At 39.2% G+C, this 18,727-nt stretch overlaps 1 protein-coding gene across 1 annotated transcript in view; it reads right to left on the minus strand.

Annotated features, from left to right (window-relative positions):
- Positions 1-1,980: 1,980 nt before the first annotated feature.
- The window catches only part of LOC127653803 (metabotropic glutamate receptor 2-like), a 75,559-nt gene continuing 58,812 nt past the window's right edge, over positions 1,981-18,727 (minus strand). Inside the window, exons 4-6 of the mRNA XM_052140577.1 lie at positions 16,402-17,465; positions 3,480-3,657; positions 1,981-2,357 (exon numbers count right to left, since the gene is read on the minus strand). Of these exons, the coding sequence (XP_051996537.1) occupies positions 2,284-2,357; positions 3,480-3,657; positions 16,402-17,465 (1,316 nt within the window). The 3' untranslated portion in view covers positions 1,981-2,283. The remainder of the gene's footprint in view (positions 2,358-3,479; positions 3,658-16,401; positions 17,466-18,727) is intronic.

Below are 18,727 nucleotides of genomic sequence, written 5' to 3' on the forward strand. Positions count from 1 at the left end.
GAATAAAGTCAGAAGTATCAGTATTGGTATTGGGATCGATGACATTGTACTTGAAATGATTGGTATCGAATCAAAAAGAAAATAAGTGGTAGCCTATTGCCCATCCCTATAGGACACAGACACCCCCTAAAATACCATAGTTACTACAGGCATTACAACTGCTGTAAAACCATAATAAATTAATATTGCTCTCTAGTTTAAATAGTGTAGGATGCTTTAATAATCTTTCTATCATGTTTATTTTCTCTTTTGAATGGTTGGCACACGCACCGTAAAATACGGGATCGTCCCGATTTTAAAAGATAAAATTATGCGTATTTAAGTTGGTCAGATGGCATCACGGTGATATTGTTAAAGATCGCCAATTTAACATTCAAGGGACCGTCTGAAAAGTCCACACACTATGCTAAAACGTGCTAATACTGTGAGGGCGTGGTAAGGGACCGTCTGAAAAGTCAACAAATGGTGGTAAAACTGGAGTTTTAACATATAAATGATGTATTAGTTTTATATTAATCATGGGTCAGGATCGTTCTCGTTTTAGCATATAAGAAAGTATATAAAATTGTAGTAACAATAACTATAGGTACCATGTACTGTAGATACAATCTGAGCAGCATTAAAGGTGCACTCTGCATTTTTATTGAAAATATTTGCTGAGATTCAAGGAGTAGTATTTGGCTGGTCATGTGATCATAACATGGCAGCCCCCATGTGGGGATCCTCTCTATGCAGATTTAAACAGCTTTTATAAGGTTACTGATATGAATGAAGTCTTTATCTCATGATTTTATACAAAAGTTTAAAAATGACAGTTACTTTCTTAAGGAGTACAACTACCTTTAATGAGGAAAAATTACTTAAGTGCACCTTTAAGGTAATGTTTCTAAGAAAAGAAAGTTAAAACAATCTTACAGTATGCATCCTTCTATTGCATTATTCCAGGAATTTCATGAATACACACTAACAAAGAGGACTGAAAGCTCTGGTCTATTTATTTTGGTATTCTGTTTATCTTAAATAATAATAAATTGTGGATTGTGTTGCTGGTTTTCCAAATAACCTCTAAAGAAGGCTATCAGATTATTTCAGTGCAGTTACATCTGTCAATTTTGTCCTTTGAATTTACAATAAACAGGTGTGAGAACCCTACAGATTAGGCCAGTGACAGGCAAGGGAAGCTTAGAGTTGGCTGCATACTGTATATCATGGATGAAGGATATAAATATGATACTTTGAAATTAAATGTGAAGTTCAGAAATAGCAGCATATGCAGTGTGTTTGCTTATGTTGATCTTTATATCTGCTTACTGGTTAATCTTTGAACATATGGTAGAGAGGTACATTATTACATTAATGGCACATTATGTTGTAAGGCAAATGCATTAATTCAAAATAACAGTGACACTGAGGGCATAATGTACTGCAAAAAAATTGTTAACTTGATTAATTTTTTTATCTCTGTACTTGATAATTATTTACCTAATCCAGTTTGATGTAATGAGCACCTATATCCTCTAGGTGGATACAATGTATAATTTTTGGAGTGTCATGGTCACTGCCAAAATATTTTATTCTATCATGAACTAGTTGATTTAAAATCTTATGTCTGAGATTTTTTATTTTTATTTTTATTCCATATGTCTGATTGCACCACACAATTTACATAATATTGTCCCTAATATTGTACAGAATGCTTCTTTAGTAAGTACATGACAAGGTCAAGAGACTGTCGAGAGGTAGAAAAACTAATAGAAAAATGGATCGAGCGTACACTGATTGCAATTCAAAGAAATGAACATACCATAAGAGAATCAATGGGCCACATAAGTCAAATCAAGCACTAAGCTCATATTCATATAAAACACATTTTATTTACATAAATTACAAGAAAGCACAAACCAGAATCACCATAAATCTACATTAAAAACATCCTTTATATAATACTTTAAACAGATTTACTATATTTTAACTCCATATCTCAAACAATACTTTTATTATGGTTTCCATAAAAAGAACGCATATACAGATTTTAAACTGGCATCCCACTGATATTATCTAACTAGTCAGAGAGAGAGAGAGAGAGAGAGAGAGAGAGAGAGAGAGAGAGAGAGAGAGAGAGAGAGAGAAACTGGGATTTGTACTCACAGCACGTTGAGAACAACATTACAGGCATTCTTTATTCAGAACAGCCTTCTCAACATTAGCAAACACTTGAATTCATGACTAGTGATAAGATTTATCTGTATACCACATTTGGAAAACAAATAGGGATCCTGTCTTTCAGAGTGAAGATGTTGTTGAGTCCACCACCTCTCTGCCATTACATACTGTAGGCACAATGTTTGAGGCTGAGACTGTAAAATCAACATTAATAATATAAAGAAACCATTAGTTGCAAATCACAAGGTTTCACCATTGTCATTCAAAAAAGTTTTCAGGTATTTGGAAGAATCTCACAAAAACACACTTAGGTCACATTTCACAGAAAAATTTAGAGAAAAAATACAAAACTATGTTTTGCATTAAGAAATGTAAGCCTAAGGCTTTTTTTGCATTGTAACATTATTTCCTCCCCTAGACTTGTTACCGTAAAGTGTTTGGATTTTTTTGATTTCCATTTTTTTTCCATGTGATTTTCAATGTTGATTCCGTTAGAATATCATTACTGTAATCGTTTTTTTACATTTATACAATTATTATTATTATTATTATTCTATTTACATCAGCATTAATAAAGGCAATACAACAAATACTACTATAATGTATAAATACTTTACATTGTAAAGTATTACAGTAATAATCAAAAATATAATTTTGTTTCGATATTACCGTATTGATTTAAAAAAAAAAATTATATCAGAGTAATGATGACAAAAGTGATTAGTTGCCATGAAAACAATGTCACAATACAGAATATCTTAATGGTACTAAAATAGGCTTTATTTTCATTCTGCATAATATAATTTTGATTGATATTGGGGTGATGATATAGACATGTTCTAAAGCAGGCTTTGCGAGATTCATAAAGTTACATTAATTTAAAGCTAGAGTGTCAATTCTATAACAAGATAGGTAGTTTGTCAAGACAAACTTTGATGTTGGCTTTACAAAGCCTTTTCGGATGGATGGATGGATGGATGGATGGATGGATGGATGGATGGATCGGATGGACGGATGGACGGATGGACGGATGGATGGACGGATGGACGGACGGATGGATGGACGGATGGGCGGATGGACGGATGGACAGATTTGAATTTGTATGTGAATGTTTTGACAGTTCATTTTAAACATTCCGTCCATGTAAGTCTATATGATTCTTTGTGGTTCTGGATTGTCCACTACAGGAAAACCATAAGTATTATCAGATAGATATATAAGATATAAAATATATATTGCATTATATTGATAAAACATTATATTGATGATGATCCTACTGATAATATTGAAGTTGATGATCATAAATAATACTGCACCTTGAGAGAAGCTGGAGCCAGGGCCTGTGGTCACACTGAATCGGGTGGTTGCTACTCTGTGTGTGCTGACATTCTTCTGAGGCTGGAAGAGGATTATGTGGATCTTGGGTGCGAAGAGACAACCCAGTACCACTGAACCGCTCAGACTCACAGAGATGCACATGGTGGTGGTCTGTACCTGAGAGAGCAATCAAACAGTAGAACTTTACACCACCAAACATAGAAACACAATAAAACCACCTGATGTGACTGAATGGTTAAAAGGAAAGATCATCCAAAAATGACTATTATGCCATCATTTTCTCAACCTTATGTTGTTCCAAACTGGTAGGACTTTCTTTATTCATGTGACACAAAAGATGTAAAAGGCAATATACATAGCTTCAGTCACCATTTACTTTCATTGAATGGAAAACAGATGCAGTGAAAGTGGTGACTGAGTCTAACATTCAGCCTTTTATTTTTAGGTTTGGAACAACATGAGGGTGAATAAATTATGACACTTTTAGGCAGATCAACCTACCAATGGTTTACTTACAGTTGGCTCTGCAAATTAAACTGGGGTAGGAAAAAGGAATTTCAAAACTATAACACACTTCAGCTTCTACCTTCAACAGGAATGTCAACATGGGATTTAATGTATTTTTCCATTTAAGTAAATTCTAATGTGTTGTGAAAGCCTTTGTGGCTAAAGATATGTCTTAAGAGGACGGCTACATGTCAAAGCAGGAGCATATGTGAGTGTGTGCAGAACCTGTGTGTAGTGTGCATGAGCAATCCCCTGCATACAAATACAGGCATTAGAGACATACATCCCCAAATAACATTTTGATGTGAGAGAGGATCAACAACCATTTCGAAGATTTTGCTCAAGATGTTTACTGCGTGTCATTTTACATTTAATTTGGGAGATGCTTTCATCCAAAGCAAAATGCAACCAAGGTAAACATTTGATCAGTATGTGCATTCTTTGGGAATTGAACCCATGGCCTTGGCATTGATAGCAGCATCCTTTACCAGTTGAGCTACAAGAATATTTTCATTATACAAAGGTTTACTTGATGATTATATATATATATATATATATATATATATATATATATATATTATATATATATATATATATATATATATATATATATATATATATATATATATATTTATATCAATCCTGTGCATTACAGCTAACTGCTGCAGGGCTGTTTTGTTTTGATCTAAATTAGATCGTGAAACATTAAATGTTACAGCTAACCACCCTCTCAGGGTCATCCGTTGGAGAATCAACAGTTTGACCTTGTTTAATAGTTCCAGTATGAAAACACAGAATAACCGTATAGAATGTGTTTTCTCTCAACACAAACAACAAGAACTCATTCTGTCTTTTTCAGCAAGAAAGATTTAGAAGTGTTTCTGTGCAAGCAGCATTGCGTTAGCATAAACCAAAGTGCTTTAAATAATGGATCATTCAGAGGAGATCCATGCTTGGAAATTTCATTTCCGCTTTTCCAGTGAGCAAGCTCTTGTCTTCATAAACATGCATTGTTCCTATAGAATATGACAATGAATGAGGATGTTGTAGTCTTATTTGCATGCAAGTATCAGAATCACGTTATTATACCTACATTTTTGCTAAATGATTTTGACGTGGCTTGTTGTACATATCATGTCAGTTTCCTGATGAAATAAGCACTTTTGCGCAACAACAATTACTTTTATTCATATTCACACAAATCACGACTTCATGAGTAAAACCGCATCAGTTCAAGAACATTTACTTTCGCCCTGTTCCTCACACAATGCTTTTTTATGATATAAAAACACCTTTAACTAGGCGATACATTTGAACGTTTGCAATACATAACCAACTAAATTTACAAGCCTGTTCAAATGCGATCCAACTGTGCAGTAGCTCAACTAATAGAGCGTTAGTAGCGTTACACATGAAATGGAAAGGATGTGAAGAGCACATGAGACATCACGTGAGCCTAAAGTGCCATAGAGGACATAAAATGGACAGTGATTGCTTCAGGAATTGCATTTTGCATATCACACTTGCTTTTTATGACACTATCGGCTAGGTTTAGGTTTAAGGGTTAGGGTAGGGAGGTTGGTTTTCTTGATATAAGAACAAGTTCAATACAAGTTAATCTCAATTGACAGTATTTGTGTCATAATATTGATTACCACAAACATTTTTTTTGACTCGCTGATCTTTTTCTTTTAAAAAAGCAAAAATTGAGGTTACAGTGAGGCACTTATAACGGAAGTGAATGGGGACAATAAATCTGAATGTGGACAGTTGTTGGAGGGTTTAAACACAGAAAAGTGAAGCTTATAATTTTCTAAAAGCACTTGCATTAATTCTTCTGTTAAAACGTGTGAATTATTTGAGCTGTAGTTTAAATAGTTCTTTTTACAGACATTGAGGGATTTTAGGATTTGGTGACATTACATCGTCATGGCAGCAAAGTTGTAAAATTGGATATAACTTTCACAAAACAGGTTTGTAAGTGATTTTATCACACTAAAATCATGTTTACATGCATATCCTTTATGTCTTGTTGCTATACTTTTGAAACAGTGAATATTTCAACGTTCAAAAATTGGCCCCCATTCACTTCCATACTAAGTGCCTCACTGTAACCTAGATGTTTGCTTTTGTTTTTTTTAGAGGAATGAGTTGCAATTTTTTTTGTGGCAATCAACATTATGCCACAAATGCTGTCGGTTGAGTTGAACTTGTTCTTAACCCGGAACATTCCTTTAAAAATAGAATCTGGTTGGGAGAACTTTAAACTTGCTTTTAGCACTACACAGTGGACATTTCAACTCAAAACTGCTGTGATACCACATAATGAAACATGTTACATAATTTAGAAAAAATATCACTGCTGTCACCTAATTTTCATAAGATCAGCCTGAATCTTGAACAACTCACTTTAGATGCACAAGATTACCAACCTACACAAACAAACAAGCAGGCAAACCTGCATACATGACTGCACACAAGTAAAGCATCCAGTTTTTTTAAATACAAGATTCATATTTATCTTCTCATGATCCTTCAGTCTATGTAATGTGCACATTTGTGATAGAAGTCTAAATTCTGAGAAGAGGCATATTAAATAGTTATCATAAAAATCTTACAAGCAGTGTGTGCTTTTCTTCAGCATATCAATGTCAAAGCCGGTAGGTGAAAAGCAGAAATTATTCAACTAAAATTATTTCTGTTGGATGAATAAGACTGTAGCAATTGTGTGAGTATGACTGGGGTGTGTGCAGCAAGGGCTTGGTCTCCAAGGCACACCTTGCTTTCAGAGCAGAGGCCCCAGCTGGCATTCAGCCTCCTGTGTTCTAACACATCAACACTTACACACGCAAACACACACGCATAAATGCAGAAACCCTGGACAGAGGGATAACAGAGTGACATACTGTCCAATCAAAACTGGAGATTCCCTACTATCTCCAGCAGCTTTTATCACTTCTTTTCTTTTGTGTTTGTCTTAATGGATTATGTAGAACTGACCTTCGCAGAAGCCTCCCCGCATCCATAACACATACAGATCATGTAGCTAGCCTAATGTTTTGCATACTAAAGCAGCTAAATACACTATACTGTCTGTTACAAGCTGTGTAATGGATCTCAGACTGTTCTTTTTATCACTGGCTGCATATCTTTGTGTATATATAAATATATTCTTCAAGCCCAAAATTTGTCATATGGTCTTTTAACATCTTTTCTTGTTTTCCTTTTCCTAACACCATTAAAAAACTACCAGAAAGTACCATGGTATGACCAGGCGTTTTTATGAACATGGTACCAAAGTTTTACCATGGTTTTTGGACATGTACCAAGGATATACTCATGGTATTTTTGTAAGGTGTAAAGTCAATAAAAATTGATTCATTATATACTTTAGGGACATCCACAGACATCGAGGGACAGGGGCTCTACACCTTTTTGAGGGACAGTCGCTTCAAAATTGTGGGGGAATACAATCTTCGTTACATTCACTGGTATAAAAACGTGCAGAAGAAATAAATGTGTATTTCATTGCGTTGAACAGAAGAACGCACAATTGTAAGAAGATTAAAAATCTTTTCCGAACATTATTTGTATATATAGATTACAGGGAGGTTTGGTTCATAATAAAAATTTATAAATAAAATAAGAAAGAAAAATAATACTGGTGTTCTATGAATTATTGAGCCCATATGAATAAAGGATAATATCATGTCTGACTTTATACAAACTAACAGAAACAGGTGACAAGACTGCTGATTATGCGTGATAGTTTTGCATATCATCAAGGGAACATTTACTGAACAACTAATTGAAATGTAAATAAAATCTGCCATCTATACAGGCAGATCTGTATGATCTTTAAACCAAGCAGGCTCACAGAATTAAAAACTTAATGGTGTGTAATACTTTTAGGACAAATAATGATAGCAAGTAAAGGCACAGGACAGTATTGCCTTTCGCAGTGCAGGGTAAAACGGGGCTAAAGGCACACCTTAAAGGGATAGTTCACCCAAAAATGAAAATTCTCCCATGATTTACTCACCCTCCTTGTATTCCAGATATGTATGACTTTTTTTCTTCTGCAGAACAGAAATGAAGATTTTTAGAAGAATATTTTAGCTTTGTAGGTCCTCACAATGCAAGTGAATTTATGCCAAAATGTTGAAGCTCCAAAGTCCACAAAAAGGGAGCATGAAAGTAATCCATGAGACTCCAATTTGTAAGAAAGTTTTTATCATAAATTCTCCTCCCTGCCCAGTAGAGGGCGATATGCACAAGGAATGTAAACCATCATGTCACAGTGTGTCTCTGTTATGTTTCCAAGGACGCTTATTTTGATATAGTTTTGTCTTCTGCACTCTGTTTTCCATTAACTAAATTTCCCACGGTGCACTGCCCTCAACACAGCCATCTGTTCCCCATCATCCTCACCTGTTTTCCATTCCCTCATTTATTCCTGCTTGTATAAATACCCTCTAGTTTTGTTCCCTCTTTGTCAGTTCTTGTTTGTTGTATTTGAGTTCATGTTTGTTTGTTTCACTTTCATCATCCTCATTAAAAGCCTGCAATTAGATTCAGCATTTCCCATCTCATCTTAGCAACTACTCGTTACACATCAAAAGGAGAAGAATGGGGAAATGAAGTGGAGATTGAATGTGCAGGGAGGAGGATTTATAGTAAAAAAAAAAAGACTTAAATGTTGATCTGTTTCTCACCCACACCTAGAATATCGCTTCTGATTATTTGGATTTAATCAGTCGCCTGGTGTACTTTTATGTTGCCCTTATGCAGAATTTTGGAGCTTAGAAATTTTGGCACCCATTCACTTACATTGTGTGGACCTACAGAGCTGAGATATTCTTTAAAAAAAATGTTGTTTCCAGCAGAAGAAAGTCATACACATGTATGGCATGAAGGTTAGTAAATAATGAGAGAATGTTCATATTTGGGTGAACTAACTCTTTAAGGAAATTTGCATTTTTCTGGTCACAAAATGTTTCATGATCAAATTAAATTAATTTATTTGTATGTAATATTGATGGAAAAACATAATTTGTGAGAAAACAAATAATAACAGATGGTTGTTTGGATTAAAAAATTTTTTTTTTACAAATATGGCAAAGGGGCCATTTACCCCACACATGGGGTAATGCTAATCATTATATGACCACAATGGGTTTTATTTAAATTTTTTTGAGTAACAAATAAAAATTATGTTTATTCACAATAACCATTTAGGTTAAAAAGGGTCAATCGTTTCTTGTTAATTTCAATCCAATTTGGTATTTCAGAACATCTTGAGTATTCTATGAACAAATTAATCTTGATTGTGATTGGATAAGTCAACGTGAGCCCACTTTGAACATTTTTATAACAAATCTATTCTCCCCACTTAAGAAAAACAAAGTGTTTTATGGGGGCCTTTAGCCCCTGCAACAGGTGGGCATTTAGTAAGAAATTTTGTCTCAAAAGTCAAATGAAAGTAATCATTTCAGGGATTTTCATTAGCTACACAAATTTGCAACATTTAAAAAAGATTAAATTGCCTAAAATCTACCTTTAGAAATTACACGCAAATATCTTATAGAACAAGACAATTTCACTGTGCATAGTAACAAACATGTGTTTAGCAAAGTGCTCTGGTAGTTTTTGTTGCAGTTCAGTGTTTTGGGGGAAAATAAAGTAAAATGTGTCTAATACCCAAGGAAACCTTGAGCTCCGTTCTACCCTGTTCTCTACATATTACATAAAATGCATAGAATACGGTATATCACAATTGGGGAAGAAACAAACAACAATTAACTTTATTTTTCTTATATACTGTAGACAAGCGCAATTATGAGCAATGTGGGAGAAATCCAAACGTAACTTTCTTAATTTAAAGTGTGTGTTTATTTTCTCAGTCATGCATTCCACATCTGTCTGAGTGCAGGTGTAATCTGATATGGCCTCTGTAACATACTGGGTATTATTATAGACATTATAATTGATTATTAAATCATATAATCGATCCATAGAAGTTTCAGCATAGTGCTGACTCATTTTAACACCCTTAAATACTATTATTAAGTGTAAAAAAAAATAATTTCAACTGGGTGTGAAAGCTTTCATTTTGGGTGGCATTTGAGGGGCACCTCATCCAAAAGGGCAGGTGCTCATGCCCCAGCACCCTCCCCCTCTACACGTGACTGCATCTGAATCCATCATTGCACCATGTTCACTTTCACAGTACTTTGCGTGGTGCTGTTTTATTATGGTATGTCTGAAAAAAAGGTATCTACTGTTCACTGAAATCAGTTGATAGACCTTGATTAGGGCTGGACTGGTAATCTGGCATACCGGCATTTTCCCGGTGGACCGACGCACTTTTGAGCCGTTCAGGGGCGTAATGGCCATCGGGAGAATCGAGCAGGCCGGTGATCCGGCCGCGAAACGTGCCGAATGGGCCGCGATAAGCAACAATGGGCCGCCGCGTTATGCAGAACGGACCACAAAACGGCGCCAACATTTCCAACATATGGAAATTATGGAAATTATTATATTCTTGGCTTTAAGTAAAATAATTAAACATTATTATTTGTATTTTTTTTACATTTGTAATTTACAGTAGTAAGTCATGCGTCAACGAGATAAAATTGTAAAAAGAATTGAAAAAAGTTCTATGCACTTTAAAATTGTAAAAGTCCTTATATAATAGTAGGCAATCTATGTTCAGGCTCTTGACTGAAGTATACTCATACTAAATGAATGGAATGTTTTCATAGTCTAGTCTTTTACCAGGATAAAATATCCTGCTTGCTTTGTTCTACACTGAACAGCTTTTGAGCCACATGAAATGTGAGCTTCTCCTTTCATCAGTGCAAAAGACAGGTGATCAAAAGGATTTGATCTGCCATCTGAATTGGCAGGAATGGTCACAAAAAAAATCAATCAGGCAAACTCCCTTACTCCTGCTCTCAGGAAAATTTTACATATGCTAAAAATAAAGGATATATTCAGTGTCAGAAAATGATTAAGGGTTATAAGAGAGGCTTATTATCTAAATGATGAAAAATATTCCATGCTGTCCTTGTGTGTGCAGTGTGATTTGAAAAAGCCTCTCTGATATCTACTCCCAGAGGAGCGCTGGTATTATCCCCAGGCATAAGATTTGCTTCTCAAATAAATGACATTGTTATATAGAACACTCAGGCAAATCCTTCATTAACAATATTGCAGGTATTAGCATAACAATGTTTAACCTTCCACAGTCTTGAGCAAGCAGAACATTTAAAATAATGTTTGTTTAAAATACTGTTTGAATGTATTTTAAATAATTTTAAAAAGATATTGGTTAAATGGTTAGTCCACCCAAAAATGAAATTCTGTCATTATTAACTGAAATTCTGTCATCAATTGTCGTTTCAAACCCGTATAGCTTTCGCCTTGAACAAAAACTTACTGACTTTGCTCCCACAGGGTATCACAACTTCCCCAAAAACAATTGATAATTTTTTTTTAAATGAATCAGCTTGCTACACTTTTGGTGTTCCCGGTCAAAAATGACCGGCCTATAAAATAAATTGCTTGTATATCTCTCATTATGCTATATTATCACCAAATATTGGATTAGATCTTTAAGCCAACTCTTTTTTTTTTTTTTTTTTTTGCACAGATTTTTTATTTGTTTTTGGAACTAATTGATTGTAGGCCTCACTGACCTGAGCTTATGCACCTCCGTTTTTGAGTGAAAAAAGCATTTATTTGTGGATAATTTTGGCAATATTAACAATAGTGTGCTTAATGTTTAACCAGGAAACTTCCTGTTTTTAAATGCTTTTATTTTGTACAAAATGGCACAAAGTCACACTTGTAGTGTTCCCAATCAAAAATGACCAGCCATTAAAAACGAATTGGGAGATCAAAAACGTCTTGGGTACTTGGTTACTTGTATCCTCCGTTCCCTGATGGAGGGAACGAGATGTTGTGTTGATGTAGTGACACATGGGGTCGCCCTTGGGAGCCCCAAACACCTCTGAAATTTGAAAAAGGGCCAATGAAAATTGGCGAGTGGAATTTGCATGCCACTCCCCCGGACATACGGGTATAAAAGGAGCCGGCTTGAAACCACTCATTCAGGTTTGTGCCGAGGAGCCGAGACAGAGTCCCGGCCATTTCAGCGGGTAGTTCAGTGTTGTGGCAAGAGAGACACAACATCTTGTTCCCTCCATCAGGGAACGGAGATTACAACAGTAACCAAGAGGTTAGCTATCTGTCACTCACTCGATGTTGTGTCGATGTAGGGACACTAGGGGTCCCTATACAAAACGCCACAACCATCTGAACTGGCGGTGCAGGTACAGGCAGGCCGCTTCATGCCTAGTAGCAAGTGCACTCTGCCCCCACGTAACCTTCCCAATGCCCCCATGTACTTACACCAGCTGCTTCGTGCCTTTTCTCTTTTTTTTCTCCCACAAAATGAAAAATCATTCAGCTGGGGCCATATGTATTCGCGTCGGGAAGGTGTTCTTTTTCCCAAGAGGAAAAGACACCATGGAGACCACATCCTGCCCGAAGGGGAGGTTAACATGTGGGGAACACATCACATGGACTTACCAACCTGTATTACATACATGTATGTGGAAAGATTCCCCTGCGGTTGGTCCTACCCGGAGGGGAGGAGCTCTACAAATGCAGCGACTGGGGGTGGAGGAGGCTCTGCCTGAGGGAAGACACAGGTTTGCCATCAAGGAAACCATACCATGGAAAATACATCACATGGGGTTACCACAGGCAACCAACACATGTGAAACACATACCAACACAAGTACAGGACATACTAACACAAGTATTGGGCCTGGCATCGAATTTCTCAGCCGAATCTGCCTGCCGCAGGTCTGAGGAGGATAGACATCCAGGGTACACCGGTCTCAGGAACTCACATGGGGGAAAAAGCGTATGTATGCAAGCGGTACACCCAGCCAGCTGCCCGCAAGCTTACCTGTTTGTACCTGCCAATACACGGGACAAAACTGTCTCAACCCGGAGATTATGAAATCTCGCAAATGTATTGGTGTCGCCCAGCCCGCTGCCCTACAGATGTCTGCTAGAGAGGCACTGTTCGCCAAGGCCCAGGAGGATGCCACACTCCAAATGGAGTGTGCTCATACTCCCAGGGGGATGGCACGCCCTGGGGCTGATATGCCAAGGTGATGGCATCCACGATCCAGTGGGCCATCCTCTGTTTGGAGACAGCCTTCCCCTTCCGCTGTCCCCCAAAACAGACAAAGAGCTGCTCATAGCATCTAAAGCTCCCCTTGTGGTCCTGGTAGATATGCAAAGCACATACCGGACAAAACAACGACAAGGCTGGGTCTGCCTCCTATCAGGGCAGCGCTTGCAGGCTCACCACCTGGTCCCTAAAAGGGGTAGTGGGAACCTTGGGCACATAGCCCGGCCAGGGTCTCAAGACCACGTGAGAGTATGCTCCAGGCAGGTATCGCCAACAGAGAACGCCTGCAGGTCCCCAACCCTCTTGATGGAAGTGAGCGCAGTTAGGAGGGCCATCTTCAGGAAGAGGGCCTTTAGCTCGACTGACTCCAGAGGCTCAAACAGGGCTCTCTGTAGGCCCAGCAGGAACACGGAGAGATCCCACAAGAGAACGAGGCGGTGCCTAGGAGGATTCAACCTTCTAGCACCTCTAAGGAACCTGATGATTGTGCTTCCCCAAGGACTTACAGTCTACCGCGTCGTGAATGGGAGTTTGTGTAGGGCCATCAAGCAATCAAGTTTCCTGCAGGGGGCTCTGCACCAGGGCAGAGTGGTTGGCTCATGCTACGGCGGAGCCGGTGTTGCTGCCGCAGGAGGATGTCCTTGGCGACGAGCAGATGGGTTGCAGGATCTTGAATCACACCGGGGCAGGATGTGCTGGATAGCCTCCGACTGCTTCTTGATTGTCGAAAACTGCTGGGCAAAGTCCTTGACTGTGTTGCTGAACAGGCCAGCCTGGGAGATGGGGGCGTCAAGGAAGCGAACCTTGTCGTTGTCCTTCATCTCAACCAGGTTAAGCCACAGGTGGTGCTCCTGGACACCATGGTGGACATCGCCTGCCCGAGAGCCCGGCCCGTGACCTTCGTCGCCCATAGGGCGAGGTCAGTCACCGAGCGCAGCTCCTGCACCACTCCCGGGTCAGGACCACCCTCTTGTAGCTCTCTCAGTGCTTTGGCCTGGTGAACTTGCAGGAGGGAAATTGCATGCAGGATGGAGGCAGCCTGTCCAGCGGCACTGTAAGCCTTAGCCGTCAGGGATGAAGTAGACTTACAGGCCTTGGACGGAAGTGGTGGCATTTTACAGGCACAAGTGCACCACAACAGCCTTATTCTCTTGAGGAATCTCCGTGTACCCCCTGGCTGCCCCACCATTGAGGGTAGTGAGAGCGGAGGAACTCTGAGGCCGGGTCTGGGCAGTGAAAGTTGCCTCCCACAACTTTGTGAGTTTCTCATTCACCTCCGGGGAGAAAGGAACCCGGGCGAGGCACGGCTGTGAGTGGAGCTCCGAGCCCAGGAACCAGTCATCAGGCTGTGAGGGCTCAGGGCAGGGTGGAGGGTTCCACTCAAGCCCAAGACTCGCAGCAGCCCAGGCAAGCATGGCTGCCAGCTCCGCGATGGCCTCAGACTGGGCAACCACACCCAAAGGTGGGAACCCAGCCAAGTCCTCCGTGTCCGACCATACCAGCCCGCTCTCCGATGTGGCGATCGAGAGCTCATACTGCTGTTAAGCCCTGAAAGAGATATTAAACTCACCCTGGGGAGAGCTGCCTGTGTCATCCCAGAACTTGTCTGGGGCAAATTAGCATACTGGGGAATGGGAGGTCTGTGGGGGTTCACCCGGCAGACCCGCTCCTATTGTGGTCCCCAAATCACCCCCAGCGTTAACTGTCGCGGTCTGATACCCGTTTGCAGAAGGACCGGGGCGGGGAGCAGCTGGGGTGGCTTTTCCTCTTAAGAAGGAAACCCGTGACCGCAACGTTGCCATGGTCATGCTCTTGCAGTGATCGCATAAACCATCCACGAACGCTGTCTCAGTGTGGTTACGGCCCATGCACGTGAGGCAGCGATCGTGGCCATCAAAGGTAGAGAGATATCGACTGCATCCAGGAACTACACACAGACAGAAAGGCATCTTTAAAATACGCTTTCTGTTAGTGCTCACTCTTAAAGGGAAATACTCTTAAGTATATACTCTTTTAGCATAGCTGCCAAAGTGCTCAGAGGCATTCTCTGCACTTATCCATTCGAGAGGGGAGAACCCGCTGTAATGTGCCATATTTCCAACAGCTTTGAATACTTTATCGATGTGAATTGCACAGCAGTGGAATTTATTGACACCGCTTTGCTCCGAAAAACAAATCTGAATGAGTGGTTGGAAGCCGGCTCCTTTTATACCCTTATGTCCGGGGGAGTGGCATACAAATTCAACTCGCCAATTTTCATTGGCCTTTTCTCAAATATCAGATGTGTTTGGGGCTACCAAGGGCGACCACTAGTGTCACTACATCGACACAATGTCGAGTGAGTGACAAATAGGGAACAAGAGAAAAATTGAGTGTTCATCATGTTCATGTTCATATTCACATATGTACCTGTGTGCTTGCAAACATACACACACATATGCACACTAAAACACGTGCACTGATGTTGGATGGATGAATGAATGTTGGATGCAGTTCATCTCTGTGAAAAAGAAAGCATGTAATACTCAAAAGAGTTTGTGCTTGTATGTGAGCATGAGTGTGTTTGTGAGTGTGTGTTTGTTAGTGCACATATGTGTATGTGCATGTGTATTGGTCTGAAGCCTTTATGTTTGCAAGCACACATGCACATATGTGTATATGAACATGATGAACATGCTCCTGAACACTCAATTGTTCTCTTATTTGTTATCTCCCCCATTCATTTTCAATGGCCGGTAATTTTTGACCGGGAACACCACATATGTGAAATTGTGAAATTTTTTTTACAAAATAAAAGCATTTCAGAATAAACCTCCTGGTAAAACATTAAAGCTTACAGGTGTGATAAATAGTACAGAAGGTGTTCATATTTTATTTAATATTACCAAAATTATCCACAAATAATGCTTTTTTTCACTCAAAAACCGAGGTGCTTAAGCTCAGGTCAATGAGGCCTACGATCAATAAGTTCCAAAAAGAAATAAAAAACCTGTACTAATTGAAAGAAAACAAGTTGACAAATAGATCTAACCTAATATGTGTTGATAATATAGCATAACAAGAGATTTATAAGGAAATTTTAATAGGCCTGTCATTTTTGAACAGGAACAAAAATTTTAACATAGCACAAGGGTTAATATGACTTGCTACAACCATGCAATGTACTGATTATATTTACTTACCCTGTAGTCACTAGCAGTAACATAGAAGATTGGCTGGAATGCCAGCCAGATTATGCAAGTGGTGTACATGGTGAAGCCGATGAACTTGGCCTCATTGAAGTTCTCTGGGCACTTTCTTGTCTTAAAGGCGTAAAAGGTACAGAGGATGATGAGGACACAGTTGTAGGTAAGAGACATCAGCATACTAGAGTCCTTGCTGTTGCACTTCAGTGTCACCACATTTCTTTTCTCTGGACTAACCTCCTTTCTAACCCCTGGAGCTTCAACCAGAAGCCAAACCACCACCACCAGGAGCTGACAGGAGATAAGAACAGCGCAGATGGCCACTTGGGAGGCTGGACTAATGAACCTTGGCCTTTGTGCTCCATCTTTGATACCGTTGAAGATTCGAGCAATTCGATTGGTCTTGGTCAGCAGTGCAGAGTAGCAAACAGCAAACGAGGTGCCCAATCCAAGCCGTCTTAACGTGCACACCACAGCAGAGGGTTTGCTGATGTAGATGAAAGTCATGCAATAACAAAGGAGGACACCTAGGAGAAGAATGTAGGAAAGTTCACGTCCACTAGCTTTTACCACTGGAGTCTCGTTGTGCTTTAAGAAGAGGCCGATTACGAAGAGCGTGCTAAGGATTCCGAGGCAAGCAATTGTGACTGGCCCAATAGCCCAGGCATCCTCCCAATGAATGTACTCCTCTGGTAAGTTGTAACAGCCTGTTAGATTGTCCAAAGGCCACTGTCCAAAGCTACAATCCGCACAGGTGAATTCGTCTAGGAGGTACTGGTAAGGCTGGCATGGAATGCAAATCCAGCAGCAAACATCACCTGGTTGCATGCTCTTTATTTCATTTTTCCGACATGGGTCACTGCATTGGGATGTTGGCACCACTTGGCTTTCCCAGGGGATTGAGCTGGTGTTTAAAGTCAGACTCTGGCCCCAGTACCCCACTTTTCGATACACATACTCGCCATTTTCTTTGTGATAATGGAAGATGTTGTAGCGCCCCAGGCTATCTCCATAAGCATCAAAGTGAATAATATTCTCTGTATCAGCTGGGCGAAATGGAGCTGCAAACACAAAGGGCAACCGATAAACATATAATTTCTTTATGTTCTTGGCAACATAAATAGATATTTAGATATTTCTCAGAAGCAAAGTGTATTTCTTTGTAAACAGAGAAACATACAACCCAGCGAAACCCTCTTATGTAAATGCTACCCTGCTTGATTCGTCATTCTGCCCAGCGCAACGCTCATCAGGTTTGTAGATTCACGGTACTCGGGTGCAAATGGAACATTTACATAATTGAGGTCAGGAGGTTGATACATTGCCTGGTTTCTATGATGTAATTTGACATTCTTAGAAGAACATTATCAAGCAGTTAGATGGCAAAGAGATTTTGAAAAAGATGAAATGTTATAGGGTACTGACAGACTAACATTACTCCCCTAATGCAAGGAATTGATCACTTGGCAAAGACATTTAATATATACAGTATATCGCTGGTTGTGATTACAAAACCGCTTGTATTTTTTAAAAATCATTTGGAAGTTAGCAGGGGGTTAATGAGGCTAATGCATGGTAATAAAACACTTAGACTATAATGTAAACAGACAGGTTGTGTGTTGAATTTATGCACTAGCGCAATACATTTTACAACAGCAGTTTTCACCAGGGGGAAACTTCCCAAATCCATTTATCATTCAAATTGATTTCTTTGACTAAACAAAGAATAGACATAATTAATTTGATCAAGACACAGTGATCAACATAAAAAACAATATTTGCTCTGAGATTTAAAATAGAAACTGAGAGCAAATATTAACTGTATATATATCCCCGGATGCTAATGTGTAAACATGAATGGAAATTGCTATAATCCCAGGATTATGTTTAATGCAAAGAAAATGTGAGATTATTGTAAGGGGCTGTTCACAATGAACGTGTCCTTACACTAAAGATATTGAAATTAATAAAACAGAATGCAGGTGTCTCAAGAAGTGCTTTTAAAAGTTGAAACCAGAAACAGTGATCATGATCTCTAACTCTGCAATAAATTGTATGGCATCTATGCTACATCTTTTTATTTGTTTCCCTCTTTAAACCTCGGTACTCCTATCCTGAGGTCACCAGAACCGGCTGGATCCAGCACCATTCCTGCTTCATGTTGGACTCCACTGCTACATGTCACAGAATGATGATGACTAAATGCAGCCGGTGCCAGCCATATATCACTTCAGTCTATTATCATGGACTTTAGATGATGAACTGATGCCAACTCCAACCTGTATCACCTTTGTCTATTGATGGACTATGATCTTGAAATGGA

Source organism: Xyrauchen texanus, chromosome 13 (genome assembly GCF_025860055.1).
Source record: "Xyrauchen texanus isolate HMW12.3.18 chromosome 13, RBS_HiC_50CHRs, whole genome shotgun sequence".
Taxonomy (NCBI): Eukaryota; Metazoa; Chordata; class Actinopteri; order Cypriniformes; family Catostomidae; genus Xyrauchen; species Xyrauchen texanus.